The 27,252-nt window shown below is 42.1% G+C and overlaps 1 protein-coding gene across 1 annotated transcript in view; it reads right to left on the reverse strand.

Moving 5' to 3' along the window:
• The window catches only part of LOC129712715 (dynein axonemal heavy chain 11-like), a 286,248-nt gene that overhangs the window by 22,268 nt on the left and 236,728 nt on the right, over positions 1-27,252 (reverse strand). The window contains exons 67-75 of the mRNA XM_055661378.1: positions 26,786-26,950; positions 25,878-26,018; positions 25,304-25,474; positions 20,272-20,394; positions 19,106-19,299; positions 12,215-12,363; positions 11,164-11,291; positions 9,616-9,843; positions 7,808-7,999 (exon numbers count right to left, since the gene is read on the reverse strand). Of these exons, the coding sequence (XP_055517353.1) occupies positions 7,808-7,999; positions 9,616-9,843; positions 11,164-11,291; positions 12,215-12,363; positions 19,106-19,299; positions 20,272-20,394; positions 25,304-25,474; positions 25,878-26,018; positions 26,786-26,950 (1,491 nt within the window). The remainder of the gene's footprint in view (positions 1-7,807; positions 8,000-9,615; positions 9,844-11,163; positions 11,292-12,214; positions 12,364-19,105; positions 19,300-20,271; positions 20,395-25,303; positions 25,475-25,877; positions 26,019-26,785; positions 26,951-27,252) is intronic.

Consider the following 27,252-nt stretch of genomic DNA (forward strand, 5'->3'; position numbering starts at 1 on the left):
CTACACATCCTTCTGCGGGGAGCAGCTCCCAGCACAACTGGCCTCTCCTGATGTATATGACCAGCTGCAGAAAAAAGTTAACAATGGTGAGACCCTGCAGCACCTACCCCTCCTTCACACCTCGAACCCTGCATCACCACCGTTCATTCAACTAAATGCTTGGGTCTTTGACATTTCCAAAGTTTTACTGTCACCGAGCACCAGTCAAAAATGATTAGATGTAAAAATTATTTTAAATTTAAATTTAAGTTAAATCTATCAAACCAAACATCATTTGCCTTTCTCACAAGATCTCTACCTTCTCCCATGGATTTCAATACATCACTATGTTTGGTTATCCTGACATGGGCCCAGCAGGTGGAGCTCCGGGTCTAACAGTGGATAATCTGGCAGATGGATTCCATGAGGATTCAGTTGGAAGGCTGCTGATGATATTAGCTGCCTTCATGAGGCAGCACTTCCTGTGGATCCCTCTGATGGTGGAGAGGTCAGTATCCCAGGTAGTGTCTACCACTCTGTAATCTGCTTTGTTCTTAGGCGCTCGAGTTGCCAAACCAGGCTGTGACACAACCAGTCAGTATGCTCTACACTCTACAGCTGCAGAAGTTCGATTGAGCATTCAGCCAAATGCTGAATCTCCTCAAACTTTTAATGAAGTAGAGGCATCGGTGAGCTTTCTTTGTAATAGGATCAATTGCTGGGCCCAGGTCTGGTAATCAGAGATGCACATATTAGAAACTTGAAACTGTTGATTCTCTCTAACTCCTTTCTGCCAAAGATGACAGGTGTAGGGACCTTTGGCTTTCCCTTCCTGAAGTCAACAATCAGCTATTTGGATCTGCTAATGATGAGAGCAAAATTGTGGTTCTGGGCACCCCTCTCCAGATGACTGAACTCCCTCCTGTTCTCGGACTTGTCATTACCCGTTATTTGTGCAACAATGGTGGTATCGATGGAGAATACAAAGGAGGCATTGAAGCCTTGTCTCGCTATACCATCATGGGTATAAAGAAAGCCCTGCAGGGGACTGAGCACGCAGCCTTGAGTTGCCGGTGGTCAAAGTGGAGGTGTTGTTGTTAGTACTTGTACTGATTGAGGTTTGCCGATGAGGAAGTCGAGGATCCTGTTTCATAGATGCAAGCACAAATTTAGTTCCCAGACTTTGATGATGAGTTTGGATGCTTTCCAAAGGTTCACTCTCATGCAGGACCATCTGATAATAGAGAGGCTTCACTGGATCTGGGGGCTCATGAAGATCCATAATTGTTCCACCTTTTCAAACAAGCATAGAAGGTACTGGGCTCATCCAGGAGTGATGTGTCACTGTAATTGAACTGTTCAGTTCCACCATATAGAAAGTTATGGCCTGCAAGCACTGCCACATCTGCCGCCATCCATCTGAGCCTCCTGTTTTGACCAGTTGTTTGGTTTTACACCCAAATTGTCTTTCATCCACCCATGTAGTCAGGATACATCGCCGAAATCCCACGCAGAAAGTGAATGCAGCCGATTGTTGTGGTTAGGGTTTGAAATTCCATGTGAGGAATAGAGAATGGAAAAAAAGAATTTTTGTTTGTTATTAGAAGGCTAGAATCTTATTATTGTGGAGGAGTTGATCAATTTGATGGAAGTCAACAGTTGACAGAGATTGCAAAGTTACTGTGGGTAATTGGGAGTGCAGAGCTGAGGTTAGTCAGTCAGATGTCTTGATATAAAATGGCAGAGACAGCTCGAGAGATTGAGTAGCCTAGTCCTGCTCCTAATGCATGTGTTCGCATGTTTGACCTACAACATTACAGCAGCAGGTCCTTCTCAACTTTCCAGGTCGCTTGCCACAAAAAAATTGGGATATCTATAAATCACCTTCCTTTTTCCTTCTCATTTTACTGAAGCTAAACTGATAGAAAACGCACTATTGATAATATGACCAGAACTGCATTTCTGCACAATTCAGCTCCAATTTAAGGAGACCTTTTGTTATTCACATACTGAACATTACACCCTGGTTAATGCAAATTAACTGCATGGTTTATGCATTTGTTAAGCAAATATCATAAATTATGTAAGTAAACCTAGCAATGGAAGCGTTAAACACATACAATTTTGAAGTTGGGTTTGGCTAATGAATATAATCTGTTTCTTGTTTAACTTGTTTAACAATATTCATTTGCATGTCTGATTTTACTGTCAAAAATCTACTATCAAGCCAGGAGGGTGTGAAATTAATTATCTTTCATATTACAATTTCTTTTAGCATGTATTTTGTTTAACTACTTTACTTTAATTAAATATCGGAATTATACAAATTGCTTAAAACAAATCAACACAAAATGTTTCACACTTTCGATGTTGTGGATTGTTCACTCACTCACATTTCAGATTCAAATTATATGAACCATTAAGGTCTCAGGCAGATTTAATTACTTCTAATCACCCTCGATTATAATCAAAACATGGCTCACTAAGTAATATACATCTGTTAAAATGTATATGAAGCACCAGAACTGAGAAAGTCAAAGGAAGGAGGAAGCTTAAACTCATAGTAATGACAAATATAGAAAAATATACAGTCATTTGTATATCTGACATGTCCTAAATAGCCACCATCATCATAACTAATTGTCGATGTTTTTCATTCAGGGTTTCAAACTGTCAAATATGCTGTATCCAATTACTTTCTTTCAAATGCTTCATTGCCTGCCTAATGAATTTTGGGTATATTCACACGCAAACCATGTTTGGTTAACATAATGAAGGACATTTTTTCTTTACTGCAATATTCATGATCTGGGGTTTTCCCAAAGGAAAACAAACGTGATTTTCAAAGAGACTAGAATTGGAATTCTTTACACAGTCGTCTGATATGTAAACCACTCGAATGCTGCCCAAGAGGGGTAGCAGCATCCTTTGAATGAACAGCACGGCTGGATGTTAAGCCACCTAATCAGAGCCCAACCATGATAATCACAGTTTATCACAGTAACAAGCAGGAAATTAGCCTCCTGACCGCTGTAAAATATCAGGCAGAAAGTGATCCTGATGTGCTGATCAGTAAATTGCAGCATAAGTGAGATAGAAACACAAAAGATGTGTTTGGCTGATTTCAGCATGGCCTTTATCATCAAGGAGAGACTATTGAGGAGCTTGGCAGTATCTGCCGAAGTAATCTACACCTGTCTTAATCCAAAGAATTTGAGGTGGGTTTGGAAGGAAGTAACATGGCAATTGAATGATGTCTGCATCAAACACAAACATCAGCTTCAGGTACATTCAACTAAATCAAAGAAACGAGAAATACAATGTTTCTGATTGGCAGTCAAGGATATTCATTTAAGGAGCTTACAAGAATTTGAAATCTAACAACTACAATCTCCAAGTATTAGGCCAATGGTTAAAAACACTGTCAGGCAGAATGTATATTGATTGGGCTTCTAATTCAGTATCCACTGTTTTGTACTATTACCATATTCCAATTTCCCATCCCTGATGTTTAAATTGAAAAAATAATTGAATAAAAATTGAATAAATAATAAACAAATAAAATCGCCAACTAAAAATGTCTTAATCTTTTGCAGAGGTGTTCACCTTTGGTAGACATATACAATGTACGGTTATTTTTCTTTTGCATATATCCCAACCACAACTAAGATGTTGTGGCTATTACAGAAACCTGGTTAAGAGAGGGGCATGATAGGCAGCTCAATGCTCTTGGGTAGAGGTGCATCAGGAGAGACAGAGATGAGGGTAAAAGAGGAGGGGGTTATTGGTTAACGGAGGATGTCATGGCAGTGGCCTGAGGTGACATTATGGATGGTTTGTCTAGTGAGGCTATATGGGTGGAGCTGAAGTACAAGAAAGATGATGACCATGTTGGGAGTGTACTACAGGTCCCCAAATAGTCAACGGGGATTATAAAAACAAATATACCAGTAGATTCTAGGCCTAATAAGATTCTTGCAGTAAGGGATTTGAACTTTCCCATGATTGACTGGGTATGTCATAATGTGAAAGGTGGAAATGGAGTGGAATTTGTCAAATGCGTTTAGGAAAGTTTCAGTGTGCAACATAATGTTAGAGAGCACAGTTACATGTTTTTTTGAGCTAATTATCCAATGTGCCTTTTATGCACTTGCCACACTCCAATTATCTCCCAAACATTTCTTCAAATTAATTCAAAAATGCTTATTCAAACCTACTGATGATACGATGAGGAAGTACATGCAGAACACACCAATTCAAAGTGAGCAAAATAGAATGGATTTGGGTGGACTGTACTATTCATACCACATCCATCCTATTCAAATAATAAATAGTTTAAACCAGAAACAATATTTTCCCATGTTAGTAATAAACTCATGTAAACAATATACAGATGTAGGCTATTCAGACCATTGGAGCTGCTTCACCATGCAGTACAATCAAGGCTGCTCATGCATTTCAGTACCCTGTTGCTGTTTTCTTTCCCCATGACATACTTTTAGTATTACTGAATAACTGAACAGATTTAATGAGTTGAAAACCATTAACGCTGCAGATGCTAGAGTTTAAAATAAAAACTGAAAATGTTCAGCAGGTCAGGCCATTTCTGTGGGAAGAGAAACAGCTAATGTTTCATATCAAAAACCCTCCCTCAGAACTCTGACAGAAGATCTTCAATCTAAAACACAAGCTCTGTTCCTCTTCCCACAGATGCTGCCAACCATATGAATAATGACAGTATTTTCTATATTTACTGTCTATATAGAAGGAAAAAGGAGGAGGAGCCCGAAGGCTGGGGGATGGGAGGAGACAGCAGGGGGACTGAGGAAGGGGATTAGACAGCAAGGACTACCAAAATTGGGAGAATTCGATGTTCATGCCCCCAGGATGCAGACTCCCCAAGCGGAATATGAGGTGCTGTTCCTCCAATTTACGGTGTTGCTCGCTGTGGCCATGGAGGAGACCCAGGACAGAGAGGTCGGAGATGGAGTGGGAGGGGGAGTTGAAGTGCTGAGCCACCGGGAGGTCAGCTTGGTTATTGCGGACCGAGCGGAGGTGTTCGGCGAAACGATCGCCCAACCTCCGCTTGGTCTCACTGACATCTAGAGCAGCGGATGCAATAAATGAGGTTGGAGGAGATGCAGGTAAACCTCTGTCGCACCTGGAATGACTGCTTGGGTCCTTGAACGGAGTCGAGGGGGGAGGTAAAGGGACAAGTGTTGCATCTCTTGCGGTTGCAAGGGAAAGTGCCCGGGGAGGGGGTGGTACGAGAGGGAAGGGAAGAATTGACAAGGGAGTTATGGAGAGAGCGGTCTTTGCGGAAGGCAGATATGGAGGGAGATGGGAAGATGTGGCGAGTGGTGGGGTCATGTTGGAGGTGGCGAAACTGACGGAGGATTACTTTTTGTATGTGACGGCTGGTGGGGTGAAAGGTGAGGACCAGGGGGACTCTGCCCTTGTTGCGAGTGGGGGGATGGGGAGAGAGAGCAGTGTTGCGGGGTATGGAAGAGACCCTGGTGCGAGCCTCATCTATGGTGGAGGAGGGGAACCCCCGTTCCCTGAATAATTAGGACATTTCAGATGTCCTGGTGTGGAACGCCTCATCCATGGCGCAGATGCGGCGTAGACGGAGGAATTGGGAGTAGGGGATGGAGTCCTTACAGGAAGCAGGGTGGGAAGAAGTGTAGTCCAGATAGCCATGGGAGTCAGTGGGTTTATAGTGGATGTCGGTCAGAAGTCTATCACCTGCAATGGAGATAGTGAGGTCAAGGAATGGTACGGAAGTTTCGGAAATGGTCCAGGTGTATTTGAGTGCCGGATGGAAGTTAGTGGTGAAGTGGATGAAGTCAGTCAGTTGTGTGCGGGCGCAGGAGGTGGCACCAAAGCAGTCGTCGATGTAGCAGAGGTAGAGGTCGGGGATGGGGCCCTGGTATGTAACTTCAGAAAACCCCTTTCTTGTCATCACAGGAATCAGTCCAATTTATTACATGCCCTTTAAGATACAAACATCCTGCTGTTTCTTATATGTAAATCTCCTCACAATCCTATCACATTATGCTCTCTCCACCCCAATGGATCACACACAAGATTATTAATTATTTCTTTTTTCATGGCACAATGACCAGTCCAGGATGGACTATTCTCCAGTCAGTTCATTATATTGGTTTTATGTACATATTACAGGAATTTCTCTATTAATGGCATCACTGCTAACTTGGTCTGAGCAATAAATATGTGTATTGTAATCACCACTAATTATAACCATGCCCTCTTTTCCTGCATCTCTAATTTCTGGGTCTGGATGTTTCTCTGCTCCACTCATTTAGGCTCCATATCATATTTCTTTGAGCCAAAATCCATTCTCACCATTGCATTGATTTCCTGCTTTACAAACAACACAACCTCGTCATTCTTTCTTTTATGTCTGCCCTCCCTCAGGATTGAATGTCACTACATGTTCAGTTGCCATCCTTGATCACTTTGCGGCCCTGACCCATCATGGTAACAAAAAAACACATTTATATCTAGCTACACGGGTAATTTATGTATCTTATTGTTAATGCTCTGCTCATTAAGGCATCGTACCTTTACACTGACTTTAACATTTAACCGCTCTTAGGTTTTCGCATCACACGCCTGTTTGTCTCCTGTCCATTTTTGCTCCCTTCCATTAGAGCTTCTAGATTTTCTCTCTTTCATTTCTCCTATTTCCCCCTTCTGTCTCCCTTCTCATGTTCCTCTCTCCTTGACATTTCCATGCATTGCTATCTTGTGTTAATGTGGACAAAAAGTTAAGTTGCTCCAATACTGACATGGCCCTGAATTATATGCCTCAATCGTCCTAGTTTTCTTTTGTTATTTATCTTTGGCTTAAGTAAGTGATAAGCATATAGAAACAAGGCACTGCAGTTGCTGGTTTACAACAAAAATATATAGAGTGCCAGAGTAACTCAGCAGATCAGGGAGCATCTCTGGAGAAAATGGATAAGTAATGTTTCAGGTTGGGACCTTTCTTCAGACTGATTATAGGGAGGGGGCAGGGGTGGGGTGAGGAATGGAAAACTTCATCTTGTGTTCCTGATGTGACCTCCTATACATCGGCGAGACCAGGCATCATTTTCGCCGAACACTTGTGCTTTGTCTGCCAGGATCAGGATCTCCTGGTAGCTGACCATTTTAATCCCTCTTCACATACTCTGTCTTGGGCCTCCTCCATTGCCATTGTGAGGCTACAAGCAAACTGGGGGAACACCATCTCACATTCTCAGGGTAGCATACAACCCACTGGTTTTAACATTGAATTCTCCAATTATAGGGACCTATAAACCATCCTCTCCTTCTTCCCCCATTCTGCTACCTCCCATCTTTCCCCCTATCCCCTCCTCTGTGCCCCACCTGGGCGTACCTATTTCTCCCCTACCCCTTCATTTCTTCCTGTAGCTTCACAATTTGCAACTCTTCAATCCTTTTGTCTCACACCTTCTGTCTTTTCATCTCTGTCCTTTGTCCAACCATCTGCCTATCATAAAACCCTCCTACCTCTGTCAGCCTATTACCTGCTAGGCTTTGTCCAGCCCCTCCTGTCTTCCAGCTTTCTTCCTCCCCTCCACCTCAATAAACCTGAAGGATTCCAATCTGAAATGTCACCTATCCATCTTCTTCAGAGATGATATTGATGTGGAAGATCTCCCAATGAAAGTTATCTTTCGTCTTTCATGTCTTTAACCTGCTTGTGCCCCTCAATGTTAAATCGTATCAGTTTTCACTCTGAAACTGGTAAAGGTATCAATGTGTTGACAATTAGAACACTCATCAAAAATTCTCTTACTTTAGTATTTGCCTCCAGGTAATTGTAAAGGACGTTAACAGATATAACAAGATCGCCTGTATTGAAGGGATAACTTCGGTTCCAACCTTGAGGGCCAAACTTGCGTCTTTCTGCAACACATGCATGGAAGTAGCAGAGGCAGAATAGAATGGTTTTGAACTCTTGCTCTCGAGAACACATTTCCAAGATATTCTGTAAGACACAAAATAAAAAGCAATCAATTATGACTTTTTGACTATAGTCTAAACTATCAGAAATATTATCCTTAACATGTGGGGAATAGATAGGTGATTGTACAGAGTCTTTTACCCAGAGTAGTGGAATCAAGAACCAGAGGACTTAGGTTTAAGTTGAACAGGAGATTTAAGCGATGATCTTTTAGGGTAGATGTGGAGACGTGGATATTACCAGTAGTAGGAGTCTAGGACCAGAGGGCACAGCCTCAAAATAAAAGGACATTCCTTTAGAATGGAGATGAGGAGGAATTTCTATGTCTAGAGGATGGTGAATCTGTGAAATTCATTGCCACATACGGCTTTGGAGGCTGAGTCATTGGGTATTTTTTAAATTGGAGATTGATAGCTTCTTAATTAGTAAGGGTGTCAAAGGTAATGGGGAGAAGGCATGGGGTTGAGAGGGAAATATAGATCAGCCATGATTGAATGATGGAGCATACTTGATGGGCCGAATGGCCTAATTCTGCTCCTATTTCGTCTAATCTCAATAGGAATCTGAGTGGCAACTTTTTTCACATAGAGGGTGTGAGTATATGGAACGAGCTGCCAGAGGAGGAAGTTGAGGCAGGTACTATAACAAGATGTAAAATACATTTGGGCAGGTACATGGGCAGGTGCTACAAGCATAGATGGGCATCTTGGTTAACCTGCGCAAGTTGGACCGATGGGCCTGTTTCTGTGCTGCATGATTTGATTACTTTAAAATCGAAAACAGACAGCGGGAATAGCCAAAACTCATACATGTTCCCAATATGGTATTTCAAGGAAATCTGTACCAATTTAGCTTTTTGGGAGTAATTCTACTTTAAACAATGGCATAAAAATGAAGCAATATTGGATGAGCTAGGCATTATAACTCTTATATTACATATAACAGGTTGCTGATCACAACTATATCTGTTGTACATTAAATCAAACAAAATTAATTAATTAATTGTCTTTATTTTATTTTAAAACTGTGCAGCTTTATTTCTATTCGCTCGAAGTGTAACATTACATATTTTCTTTCCATGGCAGTATCTTAACATTGATATGATGCTAGTCTTTATTGGTTATGTGCTCATGTGCAACTTAACCAGATATTCCTATTAATCTTCATAATAGCGTGGAGACAGGCCCTTCGGCCCACCGGGTCCGTGCCGACAAGCGATCCCCGCACATTAACACTATCCTACACACATTAGGGACAATTATTTTACACATGCGCCAAGCCAATGAACCTACAAAGCTGTATGTCTTTGCAGTGTGGGAGGAAATCAAAGATCTGGGAGAAAACCCACACGGTAATGAGGAGAACATGAAAACTCCGTGCAGACAGCACCCATAGTCGGGATCGAACCTGGGACTTTGGTGCTGCAAGCGTTGTAAGGCAGCAACTCTACCACTGTGCCACAACCATTGTAGCCTCTCTCAAAATAACATTTTGAAAAAAGTAGTATTCAATCTTTGAAAGCAAATATGTTTATTGTATATTTCTAGAAGATTACCTGAGAGAAAAAAATGTCAGCTTGACCTTGACACAATAGAATGAAGCACGAACAGGATTAAATCTATAAATTGTGTAGCTGCTACCTGGTCAAAGTTAGACACAGCTGCGTGCAGGTTTGCCAGCATGCCAGTAGGTGGCTCATTAGTGATTTTGATTGAGATTTCCAGAATTCCCTGAGGAATTACATGCTCCTCAGAGGTGGGTGCAGGCTCAGCACTAATGAAGACTCTGAAGTCAGGATGACTGCCCTCACTGAATTGTTCCAGTAGCTTTTCTAGTGTTCCCAGCCATTTCACCACGAGATGAACATTCTGAAAACATAAGCATGGACAAGATTTTTAATGAAACAATCTGGAACTTACTTTTTGAATAATCTAATAGTTACCTTGAATTGATAGTAATAAATGTCTTAATTGTATTCAAAGTTAGGAAGTTAGAAAGATCAAATTATCATACTTATATATGCAAATTAATCACAAAGAATTAACAGGATAAAACTTTGCACGAGACACGATGATGTTCTGAAGCATCCTTTCATTCTGAACCTTATCCAACAATGATAACCCTGGAAAGCTTGTTGATAAACTCATTAAGGTAGCAGGACATGCAGGTAATATAGTGGTTAAATGTCCAATAAGGAGTCCAATCCAGGACATGGCCACTCAAGAGTAAGTTGGCAATGCTAGAACTGTAAAATAGATTGGTTAGTAGGACAAAGCCAAAGCGTTATAAATAACCGGAGGCAGAACAGCGGGGCTGGAGTGCTAAGATCTGCCCGGAAGAAGTTGAATGTCGAGGATTCGTGGCAACATCTACCTTAAGACTGATGAAGGACCTGGGGATCGGCGGACAAGCCCTACGCCAGGCCATCATAGAAACATCACGGGTGGCAGAGTGGAACAGCCAGTGGCTCTGGCTGAAGAGGAAAGACCCCATTTGGTCTCCCAAATAACCGACTAGACAGATGCAGAGGGGGTGGTTCTAGGACGCCAGAATGCACCGCTGAGCCTACTGGAGACGTCGTGGGTTCAATCAGTGAAACGTCGAAGAAAGTAGGTGCCCACAATGACGTGTCTGCCTAGCCTCTCTCAACATCGGAGGAGCAGAGGCTCCCACCACCATAGGGAGTAAATTGATATTTGGCACTTTAAACTTTTAACATCTAGTCCTGTGTATTTGTAAACACCGTTTGGTCACCATACAATAGGAAATGGCTCATGCCCCAATTTGTCTGATTCTCCAAATGTAGATATGCATCGTATTTTAGATTACCATCAGATAGATTTCACCGTCTTGATTGTTTAAATGTAAGATGGAGATCTGATAGAAAGAAAATTCAGAGGAGCCACTGTTCATAACTCTCCCATGGGTAATTCAGATTGTCAATTTTAGACACAACACACATGTACAGCAAGGAAAAGGGGAATGGGAACAGAATAGAAATGGAAATCTGATCTCCCTTCAAGCCAGCCACAGATACAGAGAAAACAACTAGGTTTTGCACCAATTATCATGGACAACTAAAATAAGTATGCAACATATTAGTTGAAAGCCCTCGTTAAATGGATCTTTTATCATCTGACGTTGATAGTTAATAACTGTTGATTTAATGTATCTTTTATTTCGTGTACCTGCAAAATGACCCAATGGCCTTCCTTGGAAGCTTTTACCAAAGCAGATTCAGCCACCACCTCCTGGCCTTGGCCCAGGGAAACATTATGAAATTTTCCAGCATCAATAGTGAATCCTAGTTTTTTACCTATAAAGAAAGTAATGCACAACCAATATATTTCCATGACATGACCATAATAACTATATGTGAAACAGCTGTTCATGTTTATATCTACTATTGAAATAAACCATGAAACTGTGCCAGATTTAAACTCATTCATGTACACCTATCAGTGGACTATTTCTACAAATGTGCTACATTTACAACATAACAGGCAGCAAAATAGAAGTGTATAGGAAGGAACTGCAGATGCTGCTTTACACCAAAGATAGGTACAAAATGCTGGAGTAACTCAGTGGGTCAGGCAGCATCTCTGGAGAGAAGGAATGGGTGACGTTTCAGGTCGAGACCCTTCTTCAGACTAAGAGTTAGAGTGGGGGACACGAAAGGTACGGGGAGGGTTTTGACCCAAAACTTCACTATTCCTTTTCTCCAGATGCTGCCTGACCTGCTGAGTTACTCCAGCATTTTGTGTCTAGTAAAATAAAAGTGATAGAATGCTCTAGAGTCTGGTCTAAGAAGCATAACAACTAGGTGCTACAATGTGATATTATTTCACTTTGCACCCATTAATTTTAATTGGTTGTAACATTTAACCGTTTTCTTGGCTATCCTTCCAAAGTCTGTTCACAACTCATAAGGATTCATTCTGTCAGCATGATCACTGTAAACATAGAAAACCAGGTGCAGGAGTAGGCTATTCGGCCCCTCGAAGATTCAATATGATCATGGCTGATCATCTAAAATCAGTACCGTGTTCCAGCTTTTCCCCCACATGCCTTGAATCCTTTAGCCCCAAGAGCTTCAGTAAATCTAACTCTCTCCTGAAAACATCTCTTAAAATGAGTACATCTAAAATTAAATACATCTCTAAATTGCGCTGGCAACAATTTTAGAGTTGATAATAATATTTACGGTCCATGAGTGTACAATGGTCAAGTGATTCATACCAAGTGATTCAACATCTTTAAGAGGGTCAACCCCAGGCGACAAGATGAAAATCATAGGAGTTGCTGGGCTACTTTCCTCAAATGATTTCGCAAAATCAATTCGCAGACCATCAACATATTTTGTTCCTAATTTTTCTTCAACAAAGTTTCTGCAACAAAGTCACAGACAAGGAGGAAGATATTTTAGTCCAGTTGCATTACAACTTTCCATTTCAATTTCTACTGAAAATTAAGGCAATCTATAATTTTCACATGTTATATCAATCAAATTTCTCTGATTTAAGTACAAGAGGAAGTTAAAGAATGTTATATAATTAAATAAATGCATTATATCTGGAATATGCTGACCTGAAAATGTGATAATATCTTAATGACTTGGGTGCACACGGCTCTGCAGCTACTGATGAATATTTACAGGAAAAAAAGACTAGAGTACTAGTTCCTGTGTGGGTTGGGAATACTTGGGAGTGGCTCCACAATTAAGTGAATTGGGAAAGCAGACAAACATTTGTTGATACTTGAGACTAGAGAAAAGAACCCTATTTCTCACTGTCCATTATAGTGTGGAATGTTTAAATAAAAATAATGCCTCTCAGATGAATGAATGAATCTCTTTATTATCATTGCACATGGTACAACAAAATTTAAAAGTCAATCCCACGGTGCGATTCACAAGAGCAATTTTAAATATATAAGAAAAGGTAAAAATATATACATGTAAAAAAAAATTACAGATAAATAACAATAGCAGCTGAGGTAGAACCATTCAGTTGAATGTGAGTGTTATTTCTTATTTTGCATTGTTAAGTTCACGTATGGCTATGGGGTAGAAGCTGTCTCTGAGTCTGTTTGTGCGAGTTTTGAAAGACCTGTACCGTCTGCCAGAGGGCAGCAGGTGGAACAGGTTGTGTCCAGGGTGGGAAGGGTCCTTCAGGATGTTGGCTGCCCTGCCAAGGCAGCGAGAGCTGAAGATGTCCTTCAGGGAGGGCAGTGGGCAGCCAGTGATTTTTTGTGCGGTGTTGATGACCCTTTGAAGGGCTCTCCTGTCCGCTGCGGAGCAGCTGGCATACCATGTGGTTATACAGTACGCCAGCACACTCTCGATGGAGCAGCGGTAGAAGGACACCAGCAGCTTCTCCTCCAGGTTGTTTTTCCTGAGGATCCTCAGAAAGTAGAGTCGCTGCTGGGCCTTCTTGACTGCTGTGGTGGTGTTTGCAGTCCAGGAGAGATCCTCCGTAATTTGTGTGCCCAGGAATCTGAAGTCTGAGACCCTTTCCACACAGTCCCCATTGATGAATAGGGGTTTGGGGGCTGCACTGTTCTTACGAAGTCTATGATAATTTCCTTTGTTTTTGTGGTGTTTAGGATGAGGTTGTTGTCTGAACACCACGTTGCCAGTCTTTGGACTTCCTCCCTGTAGGCTGTCTCATCTCCTCCTGAGATACGACCAACCACAGTCGTGTCGTCCGCAAACTTGACGATGGTGTTGGTGGAGTGGGCGGGGACACAATCGTGGGTGTAGAGGGCGTAGAGGAAGGAGCTCAACACACAGCCCTGTGGGGAGCCTGTGCTGAGTGTGATGGGGGTGGAGAGGTGATGGCCCAATCTGACGGTCTGGGGGCGGTTAGACAGAGAGTCCTTGATCCAGAGGCAGATTGGTTGGGAGAGTCCTAAATCCATGAGTTTGGTGACCAGTCTGCTGGGGATGATGGTATTGAAGGCAGAGCTAAAGTCAATGAAAAGCATCCTCACATAGCTCCCCTGGTGTTCGAGGTGGGCCAGTGCAGTGTGAAGAGCAGTGGCGATGGCATCCTCAGTGGACCTATTTGCTCTGTAGGCAAACTGGTGTGGATCGAAGGTGGGCGGGAGGCTGGCTTTGATGTGCTGCTGGACCAGCCTCTCGAAACACTTTATGATGACTGGTGTGAGAGCGACCGGTCGGTAGTCGTTAAGGCCGCTGATAACAGGCTTTTTTGGTAGTGGGATGATTGTGGCAGACATCAGGCACGGTGGGATGATGGATTTGGACAGGGACAGGTTGAAGATTTTCGTGAAGACCTCGGAGAGCTGGTCTGCACATTCCTTCAGAACCCTTCCTGTCACGCCATCCGGGCCGGCAGCCTTCCTCGGGTTCACCGCCCTGAGCACCCGCCTCACTTCATGCTCCTGCACAGTGAGGGTGTAGTTGTTGTTGTTAGGGGCTGGTGGGAGAATGGTGACGAACTCTTCTGGTTCTGCCTCGAAGCGAGCAAAGAAGCAGTTCAGCTCCTCTGCCAGTGAGGCATCGCCGTCGGCCGTCGTGCTGTTGCTGGGCTTGTAGTTGGTGATGTGCTGGATGCCCTGCCACACCCGCCGTGGATCGTTGTTGTTAAAGTGGTCCTCTATCTTCCTCTTGTGGGCCGCTTTGGCATCCCTGATGCCTTTCTTCAGGTTGGCTTTAGCAGCGCTGTACAGGGCTCTGTCGCCAGACCTGAAGGCGGTGTTGCGGTCCTTGAGGAGAGTTTGGACCTCTTTTATCATCCACGGCTTCTGGTTGGGGTACACCCGGATGAGTTTGTCGACGGTGACGTTGTCAACACAGTTCTGGATGTAAAAGAGTACCGTGGATGTGTACTCCTCCCAGTCCTGATTTCCAAAAATGTCCCAGTTTGTCCTCACAAAGCAGCCCTGTAGCTGTGAGGAAACTCCTTCAGGCCAAGTTTTAACAGTCCTGGTGGTGGGTTGAGCTTTTCTCCTGAGGGGGGTGTATGCTGGTGCTAAGTGAATGGATAGGTGATCCGACTGGCCTAAGTGTGGTAGTGGTGTGGCTCTAAACCCTTTCTTGATGTTTGAGTAGGCCTTATCTAATGTATTTTCTCCCCTGGTTGCACATTTGATGTGTTGTTCAAACTTGGGGAAAACTGATTTTAAGTCTGCGTGATTGAAATCACCAGCTATGATATGGGCTGCTTTGGGGTAGGTGTTCTCTTGTTTGCTGATAGCGCTATGGAGGTAGCCTAGGGCTATGCTAGCATTTGCATCCGGTGGAATATACACAGCTGTAACCATGACCACGGTAAACTCACATGGAAGGTAGAAAAGCCTGCATCTATCAGGTACTCCAAATCAGCAGAACAGTGTCTGTCTATGATTGTGGTATTTGTGCACCAGTTGTTGTGAACGTAGATGCATAACCCCCCTCCTTTGCTCTTACCGGTGTCTTTGTTTCTATCCCAGCGAAATGCTGTGCAGCCTGCTAGCTCAATGGCTCCGTCCGGTACAAGTGCGTGTAGCCACGTCTCTGTTATTAGCAGAATGCAACTGTCCGCGATGAATTTATTTGCGGCGACCTGTAGTCTTAGTTCGTCCATTTTGTTGGTGATAGATCTGGCGTTGGTGAGAATGATGCTGGGTAGTGGTGGTTTATGTGGTTGTTGCCTTAGCCTAGCGAGTAGTCCGGTCCAGCGACCACGCTTTTGCTTCCTGTGCCTCCTCCGTCTCCGGCGTTTGCTGGGGCCGACAACAAGCCACGGAGAGCCCGGTGTCCTGGCTATCTCCTCCGGTATGTTGCGTGAATGCAGAAAAACACACTTAACTGCCTGTTTACACTGTAATCCGATAATCAGAAGATCCTGTCGGCTGAAGGTGAGATTCGCACGACAAAACGTAACATTGTCAAACAGACATACAAACAAAAACACACAAAAAAAGCATCGAAAGGGAGAGCTTTGAGCCGCTGCGACTGTGCGCGCCGCCATCTGATGCCACTGCTAACGTCAGTTTGCAAGGTGACACCACAACAGTTGTGAATTAGGTGCCAACAATCTTGATTAATGTTTGAGGTGCAGAAATTCCTTAATTAGGAAATTCCTTAATTAACTGCTAGCCCTTATATCAATTGGAGGGAAATGCTATTTCTTATTTTCTTGCAACTCCATAAAGAAATCAGTGGTTGGTACCATAAGTATCCAGATTCTAAATATTACACCACAACCATAACCGCCAGTCACGGCTGTTAGGGCAAAACAGAAAAATCTGACACACATGAATAACACACCTTAAAACAATTTGGGCTGTAATAAATGTTATGGTTTTTAAATAACAAAAGCTACAGATCAATGAATGAGTAATGTTGCAGGATACTGCATTGCTTAAGCCTCAAGCTAGTATATAACAACACAATTTGTGGTTTCAAAGTGTTAAACATCATAATGTAATCATGATTTTAAATGCACCATATAGACACCTACAAAAACCATCAAAATATAAAACAGTTTTCTGAACAAGGATCTTACTTTAAGGGTCTCGACCTGAAATGAATGCAGGGAATGAACCAGACTGATTCCTGGGATGTCAGGACTTTCATATGAAGAAAGACTGGATAGACTCGGTTTATACTCACTAGAATTTAGAAGATTGAGGGGGGATCTTATAGAAACTTACAAAATTCTTAAGGGGTTGGACAGGCTAGATGCAGGAAGATTGTTCCCGATGTTGGGGAAGTCCAGAACAAGGGGTCACAGTTTAAGGATAAGAGGGAAATATTTTAGGTCCGAGATGAGGAAAACATTTTTCACACAGAGAGTGGTGAATCTCTGGAATTCTCTGCCACAGAAGGTAGTTGAGGCCAGTTCATTGGCTATATTTAAGAGGGAGTTAGATGTGGCCTTTGTGGCTAAAGGGATCCGGGGGTATGGAGAGAAGGCAGGTACAGGATACCGAGTTGGTTGATCAGCCATGATCATATTGAATGGCGGTGCAAGCTCGAAGGGCCAAATGGCCTACTCCTGCACCTATTTTCTATGTTTCTATGTATCTTTGCTTTAACAAATGTAGCCGGACTTATTGTGTTCTTCCAGCAGTTTGTTTATTTTTGTTCCAGATTACAGCATCTGCAATCTTGTATGTCGAAGGATTTTGCTTGTTTAATTACTTTATTATACTACAATTTTTCATTGATGCAAGGCAGATATACTGATCTTTGTCACATTTGAGCAAGGATGTGTGTAAGTGCTTGATTTTACATGCACACACATGTGCAAATACACACTTTACAGATCAATCATATCAATTGTAAATTTGGAGCAACAGATGGCTCTTCTAAAACTATATTGGCATTTGGATTTTGTGCTATTCTTCATAAAACCAAGTGCCTTAAATGGTGATCATAAGACTTGCACTACCATTTCATTATCTTCAATTTAATTGTGTTGTTTCCAGTGCACCAAAATAAAACTGGTGCACGTTACATTGCTGTAAGTCACTCATGTGTTTCATGTGGATCTCCAGTCTGAAATAAAGTATGATTTTGTTGTTAAGCAGATGTGAGCATTCAGCCAAAGAACTATTATCTGCGTCCTAGGAACTAGAATCCGCTGCTCCTGCCATTAACTCTGACAAGACAGTTAGCTCCGTAAGTGAAACCTGAAGGTAAATGACTTGGCAACTTTGCCGAGTGTCATAGATGAAAATGAAGTGGTCTTTCGGCACCACACTTTTGAATGCCAGATAAACATAAAATAGTAAGAATTAAATGGAAATATCCATATCCTCAGGATCGATATTCCTCACTTGGAATGGGCAGTCACCCTCAAGAATAGCAAGTAACCACTCACTGTGCCAGAATTCAACAGAACACTTGTACAGGACATGATCACATTTACTCATTAGTCTCACTCTTTCAGAAATAGTCCCTGTTCTACCCATTCTTAGCCCACCTTCTCTGCCACTGAAAATTAATTTACTTTCTCTCTTTCACATTTCTGACAACGGATTTTGGATATGAAATGTGAACCATTCTTCTTTCCAAACATGCTGCCTGGCATGCTAATTGTTTTCAGCATTTACTGCTTTTATTGCAGGCTTCCAATATCTGCTGTTTTTTAAATTCATTTTCATCTTGCTTCCATTAAGTTTAGTCTTCGAAGAGTTTGAGAAGACAGGGGTAGTGCCATCAGTGTCTTCAATTCCTCATCTGCACTATTTCCCACAGTTCCCATCTCTGCTGGCCCAATGCATGGATTTGTGCTGAATACTTTGTGCTACTGGTGAACATCTCAATCTTCACTCAAAATTCAATTTAAGTCAGTCATGATGTTGCCTAATGTTACCTAAGATAGTCTGATAACGGGTCCTGACACAAAATATCACCTATCAATGTCGTTCAAAGATGCTGCCTGATCTGCTGAGTTACTCCAACACTCTGTATCCAGATGATGTTACCTAATTTTGAACCACAGTAACTCCAAATTCCAGAAGCCCAAATAAAGGTTACTGGCAATTTTCTAAAAACGTCAAAGGGGCTCATTTACATAATTTTAATTCACGCCAAATAAGAAACAGTGAAGACGGGTGCAGAGGAGGAATAACTGGCATCTTCATCATTCATATGGAGTATGACAGTGAAAAAGTGGCTGTGAGTACTTGAGCATTTATTCTTGAACTTGGCTGACTTTCAATGTATCCACATATTGCTGTAATTGTCCTACTTTGGATTCAAAGGCGTTTCAGCCGAGGAAACCCATGCATATACCTTTATTTCACTGTAATTTGATTTGTATATTCAGATCACCAAATCTTCTCTCTGGAGGGGTTTATGCCCAAGCAAATTAAAAAGGAATCTGACATATTGGAGCTGGCTTCAAAATGGAATTGCATGCTCAATGGCTCACCACCTCTATGTGCAGCCAAACTATAGAGAGTTGGAAGAGTCAATACGTAACTAAAATCCAAATAAGACGCAATCAAAACTTGGAAATTCATACATATGACAAAAAGAGTGAGAAATAAGTTAAATATCAGCATTAAATATCTTGGATATTTTATTTTAATCTTGGCATCGATAACTATATACAAAACAATTTTCACAATTTGCTTGTAAATATAGTGAAAAGCTTAATTTGATGCAATTACCTCACTGCATATGTCATCCTGTCAGGCCGCAAAGCCCTGAGCATAATAAGTTTTTGAAGGGAACTCTTCTTTTTCCATTCCTGTGGAAATTTCTCCTTCTCAGGGCATTCAGATTCAACAAACTTCTTCCAGCGTTTGGCCGAGCCTTCAATGTCTCTGTCTAACCCTCGGAACTCGTCCATCATGGACATAGTCTAAAAACATTCAAAAGTACATATTTTAATTCATAGAGGTATCACACCAGATAAGAAACAGTACAGACAGGTGCACAGAAAGTGCAATTGGCATCCTCATCATAAATATGTAGTATGAATTTGGATGATGTCATTAAGTACCAATAGAATGATATTGTTTCTCAAGTTGGATATGACTTCATTTGATTACAGTAGGATGCTGGCCAGACTGAGAGTGAAACTGTGAGTGATTATTAAAGTAACAGCCAAATGAATGTTTAGAGCCAGACAGAATGTTCTGCAAAGTGGTCACCTAATGTGCATTTGGGTTCCACAGCTATAGAGAGGACTGCTTCGTTAGTATTGAATAGATAGAGCATACTAAACTGAAGAGTTATACGTGAATCATTACTTGTAAAGTGATTAGTGTAATTATTTCAATTACTGGGCAGTGGAAAGGAAGAGGATAGAGAGGCAGGAGTAGCATTTCCTACAATTGTATGGGAAGATGAGTAGGTAGGTGTATACATCTATACCAATCTTATTATTCAGCACAGCCAAATCCTTCTATTAATTGGCAATTCATCAAGAATTTTTTTTAATGTGAGAAATGTACCTATATTACCTACTCAGATCTGAGCATTGGTGGGTTGATATTTGTCAGTCAGAAATTATGAAGAAAGATCTGTAAAATACTTTAATGTTTGAGCCAAGACCACGATAAAGTAATATTAATGTCAAACTATCTGATCACATGTTGATATAGACACAAAAATCTGGAGTAACTCAGCAGGACAGGCAGCATCTCTGGAGAGAAGGAATGGATGACGTTTCGGGTCAAGACCATTCTTCAGTTCCTGCATCTGCAGTTCCTTCTAACACACTGATCAGATGTTGAAACGAGTTCTATTGCAATAAGCAATAGCATTTTTATTGTTTATAGTTCTTTGGGAAGGTCCTCTGAGATATGGGTAGAAACTAGTTCAATACTACCTTGATGGCACTCCAAGACTGAGTGGAGAGAAAATCTACAGGACTCTTGAATGTTTGCTCAATTGTGAATCTCAGGAAAAAGTCCAGTTCCTCCAGATCTAATTCATTGTTCATCAATAGAATCTGGCAAATTAAAGAAAAATATATATTACTTTTGGCATTGCTTTATTCTTATGTTATACGCGCAAGAATGTCTTTTAAGCTTCTTAAGACTTCACAAGTCCTCACTTGATCTGATATCTATGTTTTCAATAGGATATCAGAACTTTTGCTATGTAAAGTGGTCATCATCTGGAACTAACAACTTGTAATGATAGAAAAAGAGCATATATAAATAGGATGAATACACCATAGGCTCACCTCACCATTCATTATGTTCATGATTGAATTACCCCAGGCCTTAACTCTTCTTCCATGCCAGTTCCACATTGTCCTCAATTCTCTGATCTTTCAAAAATGGAACTGCATCTCCTTTAAATACATCCGATGATTTAGTCTATACACCTTCCAGGGTAGCAAACTCTACAGATTTGTCACCTTCTGCAAGAAGTAATTCCTATGCACCTCAGCTTTAGATGACCATCCTCTATCTTACAATTATGTCCCCTTGTTCTAGACTCTCACACTGGTGGAAGCACCTCCACATTGAACTATCATGCCCCCTTAGGAACCTGTATGTTACATCCCTCAATCATCCCAATTCTAAAGATTTTAGAAGGGCCTGTCCCACTTAGGTGATTTTTCTGGCGACTGCCGGCGACTGGAACCCCCTACGTAGTCGTAGCAGATTGCTGAAAACCAGCAACTGGAACCCACTATCACAATGTCTACGACAAGCTACAACATTTGATAAGGTCCCACAGAGCTGATTAGTGGGCAAAATTAGGGCATATGGTATTGGGGGTAGAGTGCTGACATGGATAGAGAAGTGGTTGGCAGACAGGAAACAAAGAGTATGGATTAACGGGTCCCTTTCAGAATAGCAGGCAGTGACTAGTGGGGTACCGCAAGGCTCGGTGCTGGGACCGCAGCTATTTACAATATACATCAATGATTTGGATGTAGGGATTCAAAGTAACATTAGCAAATTTGCAGATGACACAAAGCTGGGTGGCAGTGTGAACTGTGAGGAGGATGCTATGGGAATGCAGGGTGACTTGGACAGGTTGGGGGAGTGGGCAGATGCATGGCAGATGAAGTTTAATGCGGATAAATGTGAGGTTATTCACTTTGGTAGCAAAAACAGGAAGGCAGATTACTATCTAAATGGCGTCAAGTTGGGAAAAGGAGAAGTACAACGGGATCTGGGGGTCCTTGTACATCAGTCTATGAAAGTAAGCATGCAGGTACAGCAGGCAGTGAAGAAAGTGAATGGCATGTTGGCCTTTATAACAAGAGGAATCTAATATAGGAGCAAAGAAGTCCTTCTGCAGTTGTACAGAGCCCTAGTGAGACCAGTATTGTGTGCAGTTTTGGTCCCCTAATTTGAGGAAGGTCATTCTTGCTATTGAGTGCAGCGTAGGTTTACATGGTTAATTCCCAGGATGGCGGGACTGTCATATACTGAGAGAATGGAGCAGCTGGGCTTCTACACTCTGGAGTTTAGAAGGATGCGAGGGGATTTCATTGAAACATATAAGATTGTTAAGACAAACATATAAGATTGTTGGGCACACTAGAGGCAGGAAACATGTTCCCGATGTTGGGGGAGTCCAGAACCAGGGGCCACAGTATAAGAATAAGGAGTAAGCCATTTAGAACGGAGAGAGTGGTGAGTCTGTGGAATTCTCTGCCTCAGAGGGCAGTGGAGGCAGGTTCTCTGGATGCTTTCAAGAGAGAGCTAGATAGGGCTCTTAAAAATAGCGGAGTCAGGGGATATGGGGAGAAGGCAGGAACGGAGTACTGATTGGGGATGATCAGCCATGATCACATTGAATGGCGGTGCTGGCTCGAAGGGGCCAAAAGGCCTGCTCCTGCACCTAGTGTCTATAACAACCGACGTCAAGCTTCCAACAACCAGTCATCGTGATTTAGGATGTCCACCTACGACTACACCTACAACAACCTACAACAACACCTATGATAACCTACGTCCACCCGTGACAAGCTACGACCCTGTCGACGACAACTGAGGAGAACTGAAGACATGTGACATCATTTTGGCCTCTAAAACAATGGAATCACCCAGTTTTCCTATAAAATGGGTTGTAGAGTGCGGTTTCGAACCATTCTGCATCATGACTACCGTGGAGCAACATCAGAGGGCATTGCTCTTATGACAAGAAGAAGAAGCCCTGCTGCTTACAGCAGCCCTCTTGCTTAAAGATCTACAAGACAGAAGGACAAGAAGAATGGTGAAGAAGAAGCCCAAGAAGAGGTCAGTGTGGTTGAAGGCCTTGTCCCTGAAGAGACACAGGTTGGGCCAGTATGAAAACCTGATGACTGAGCTCCAGCACAAAGATGAGGCTGCCTTCAGAAACTTCACTAGACCCCCCTGAGCTGTTTCAGGAGCTGAAGACACGGGTGGGCCGTCTCCTGGAGAAAAAGGAGACCTTCATGAGGAAGCCACTGGAACCAGGCCTGCGCCTAGCCTTCACCCTCCGCTACCTGGCATTAGGAGACTACTACAAGAGCCTCTCCTACAAAGTTTTGTGGCCCACAACACCATCAGCAAGGTTGTCCGAGACACCTGTGAGGCCATCATCAATGCTTATGAAGATGAAGTCATGGACTGCCCTAGTACACCAGATGAGTGGAAGAGAGTGGCGCAGGGCTATGAAATTAGATGGAACTTCCTGCACACTTGTGGGGCAGTGGACGGCAAGCATGTGACCATCAGGTGCCCACCCAAGGGAGGTTCTATGTACTTTAACTCCAGGAAGTTCCATTTCATCATACTCATAGCTGTGGTGGATGCAAACTGCAACTTCCAGTTTGTGGATGTGGGCACACCTGGCAGTGCCACAGATGGTGGGATCTGGAGAGAGATCTCCCTTGGGCAAGCACTGGAAGAAGGAAGAGCAGGCTTTCCTGATCCAGAACCTCTGCCAGGAAAAGGCAACCCTGACATCCCCTACACACTGGGTGGTGATGACACCTTCCCACTCAGGTCATGGATGATGAAGCCATACCCTCACAGGCAGATGTCAAGGAAGCAGAGGATCTTCAACTACAGGCTGTCCAGGGCTAGTAGGGTCATGGAAAACGCCTTGGGCATCCTCGCCAGCAGATTCAGATGCTTGCTCGCTGATGGAGCAGGAGCCCAAGAATGTAGAGACTATTGTCTATGCAGCATGTGTCCTCCACCACCTGATCCGTACCAGAAGAGCAGCAACAGCAGCCATGGTGGAGGGTGACCGAGTGGACAATCAGACAGGTAACATCACTCCAGGCTCATGAAGAACTGTAGGACAGGCTGCATCGATGGTGGCACTGGAGAGATTTCCAGGAAACACCTGCAACAAGAGAGCCAAGGACCAGAGAGACCATTTCTGCACTACTACACCTCCGAACTCGGCAGTGTACCATGGCAGAACGACATGATCTGAAGACCAGCAGCAAACAGCCCACACCACAAACAGAAATCCACCTCTCCAGGAAGAGAGCCCACAAGAGACCACAAGAAAAGGCAATTTTCAGGGCCACCCACATCCTCCCAAAAGATTTTAATTTTCTCAATGCAGTGCAACGCTTGTATTCGTGTTTGTCTTATTGATCAAAATATATGAAAAGAGGTTGCTTTTCCTTCTCCTTGGAGCCATTTTAAAATGCTTAAGGTCTCCAACAAAAAAATCAGGAAGTTCACGCGCTTTATTTTTACCTGATCACGTGTTTTTCGAAAGTCGCTACTTGACCTCTCTTGACGACAACCTGGCGACAACCTACGACAGTACCGACAGGAGAAGACAAGCTGCGACAAGCCCATGGCCGCCGAAAAGCTTTGAACATTTCAAAATCCTGCGGCGACCAGAAAAATGCTACGACTCTTTGGGCGACTGAGGAGACTACTCACGACCATACAGGCGACATCCTGGTGACATTGTGCCGACTGCCTAGTCGCCGGCAGTCGCCTAAAAAATCGCCTAAGTGGGACAGGCCCTTTACTAGTTTATCCTTTCTTACATTAGGGGAACAAAATTGTACTTGGTACTTCGTCATCAACACCAGGTCCAATGATAACAATACTTCTCCATTTTTAAACTACAACCACTTAGCATTAAAGGAAAATAATAACTTGCTTTTTAACTACTTGTTGCACCCTTGTTTCATGCACAAGAATATCTAGATCCCTCAGTGCTCCACACATTTGCCATCTCCATCCATTGAGACAGTAGATTGCCTTTTGATGCCTCCCACATGAAATGCACAACCTCACATTTTCCAACAGCTCCAATTGGGAATTTCAAAAAAGAACTTTATAGGCACTCATGTGTAAACACAGTAACAAAGGAATAGAATTGAACAAATTGAAAGATAAACGGCCTCTTCTGCCATAATGGTTCTATCAATTCCATGATGGTGCAACCTTAACAAAACTTCATTTAATCTTGTTTCATTATCACTAAACCATACGGAATGGGGTAAAACATAACATCAATATTTAATGTGCAAACTTAAATTTAAACTGGATGAATTGTTCTAATGCGGTCCTGAGATATACAGCGTGAAATTTTGATCTGTAGAAGCACTGGATGCTTTTTGGCTACCAATGAGTCTAGATGATGTCCACATAGTCCCACCTGCTCCTATATTACCGAGGGTGTTTGTGCTATCTGGAGTCTGTAATCACTATGATTTACAGGCAGCACACAGGTTGACATGCTGCCCACATTACACTGCATTGTTGTGTGCTTATTGCATCCACGATTAGTGTGCTTATGTTGCAGGCTTTTGAATGTAACCTTAAAGTTATTTAAATATTGGAATATTGAATTGAGAGAATATTCTTATAAAATAGATTTAAAATAAGCAGTAGAATACTTGGAATGGTTGAAACAGTGGAAGTGGCATGCACTGAAAAATGTATACACACCTGGAAGGTTGTGTGAGAAAGAAATACCACTTTGTCCTTTTCAAACAGTCCTCTGCTAGTATAGAGTAACACAGAGTATGTGATGCAGTCAGTGAGGTTTGCGACTCGCTCCTTCAGATCCTCTGATTGTTCTGTCCTTTCAATAGCTTTATGAAATACAATGTTAAAAGCCTAAAGAAAATAAAAGAAGTCAATGATGCAATGGAATTGCAATAGCTGCCATTATATCTGACACATCAGAGATCTGCTTGCCCTGTTATTCCCTCCAATGTTCTCGTGTGAGTGGCTTGTGATTAACATGCCATTTTTCCTTGACAGTCAAATCTCGTGAGATTATAATTTTTGAAATTTCATTCTTTATTTTTCGGTGCTTAATACAACACAAAATTATTCTACTGATCTTTTAACCAGATTATGTCATGCATCACCACTGCTTCCCAGTAAGAAAAATAATTATTAAACTCTAAGAGCTGATTTTAAGATTGTGCATTTCTATGCATGTATAAAATTACAAGCAATTGCTTTCCAACCCACTGAGAAGAGAATACTAGTTTTTGTGAATGTAATTTAATACCTTGAGTGAGAATTGGTAAATAGGGTTCATTTTCCTAAGATCATTGATGATGAAATAAAGAAGAGAAGCTCTTGCTGCCGCTGGCCGATAGCGTTCACGTGCCTCATTGATCTTCAGCTCATTCTCCTTTGCTTCATTCACCTGCACGAGGTATACACCAAAGCTAATATAAGCATTTCCACATTATGTTTCTCATGTTTCGGTGGCACTTGCTTCAGCGACAACGTTTGTTGAGGATTTTGAATTAAATATTGGTAAATTAGGAGAAATCTCTCTCCTAAATCAAATGCTATATTCCTCTGGAATTTCCTTTGCAAAACTCCCTGCATTGCTGTAGCTTTCCTGGTCATAAGAACTCTTCTCAATGCAAATATTTTGGAAAGTTAGAATGGTCTAGAAAGGCAGCACTTAACCCTGTTAACTAAGTTAGAATAATGATTAAATGCTACTCAATTGAGTAGGGCTCTTCACTGGGCTTCTGGACTCTGTTTCAGTAGAGCACCAAATGCATCCCCAGTGATGCTATCAGCCACAAATATGAATCTTTGGGCAAATATGCTTTTGGACTTTATCAATGCTGGAAAGCTCTTTGTTGATGAACATTTTCACAGATTTTACTGCTGGTTGATTTGCATTAGCAAGCAAGATTAATTTATCTACACATGTTTCCATCCCCTGCTGAAATCCACAAACTTACACGTTCCTTTATACCTGAATTAAAACAGATATTTGAAGGTTGCCAAACTAGCATGATCCAGTGAGGAACAGTCATTACAACAATTGATCCTTATCTGATCATCTATCAACTGAACTTGAGCGGATGGTACCTTATGATTAAGAATGCAAATTCTGAAATATGATAGATCCCTCCAATATTAGTAATGAAACAATATCATTCATTAACCTACCTTCTGCTCAATTTCTGCTGCAGTTAGCTTCGTTGACTCCAGTTTCTCCACCAGGTCAGTATCACCTAGGAAGTTGCCCTCAGCCGCAGACAAATGCATAAGGAGCTCGTCCTCAAGCCGTTTCAGCTCAATCTTAAAATGATTCTGGTGCTTTGTTAAGTTTGACTGTGCAGAAATCAGAATGCTCAGTGCATAGAAACGAAGGAATTTATCATCACCCGACATTCTTTTAAAACATATATTATCGTTCCCAATATTTTCTGTTTGAATTAAGCTAATATTAAGGATGAAGCTTTATTTGAAGTTTTTGCAGTATTGATGGAGAATTTTGATGCAAATTGTTGATAACACAACTAACAGTGCTTTTGTCAAGGATTAACACCATAAGGTAAATTTAATCCCCAAAATAGTCGGATTAATATTGGGTGAGAATTTAAAGTCCTAAACCTTCCCTTATTTATTCCCTT

This window comes from Leucoraja erinacea, chromosome 2, assembly GCF_028641065.1.
Source record: "Leucoraja erinacea ecotype New England chromosome 2, Leri_hhj_1, whole genome shotgun sequence".
Lineage (NCBI taxonomy): Eukaryota > Metazoa > Chordata > Chondrichthyes > Rajiformes > Rajidae > Leucoraja > Leucoraja erinaceus.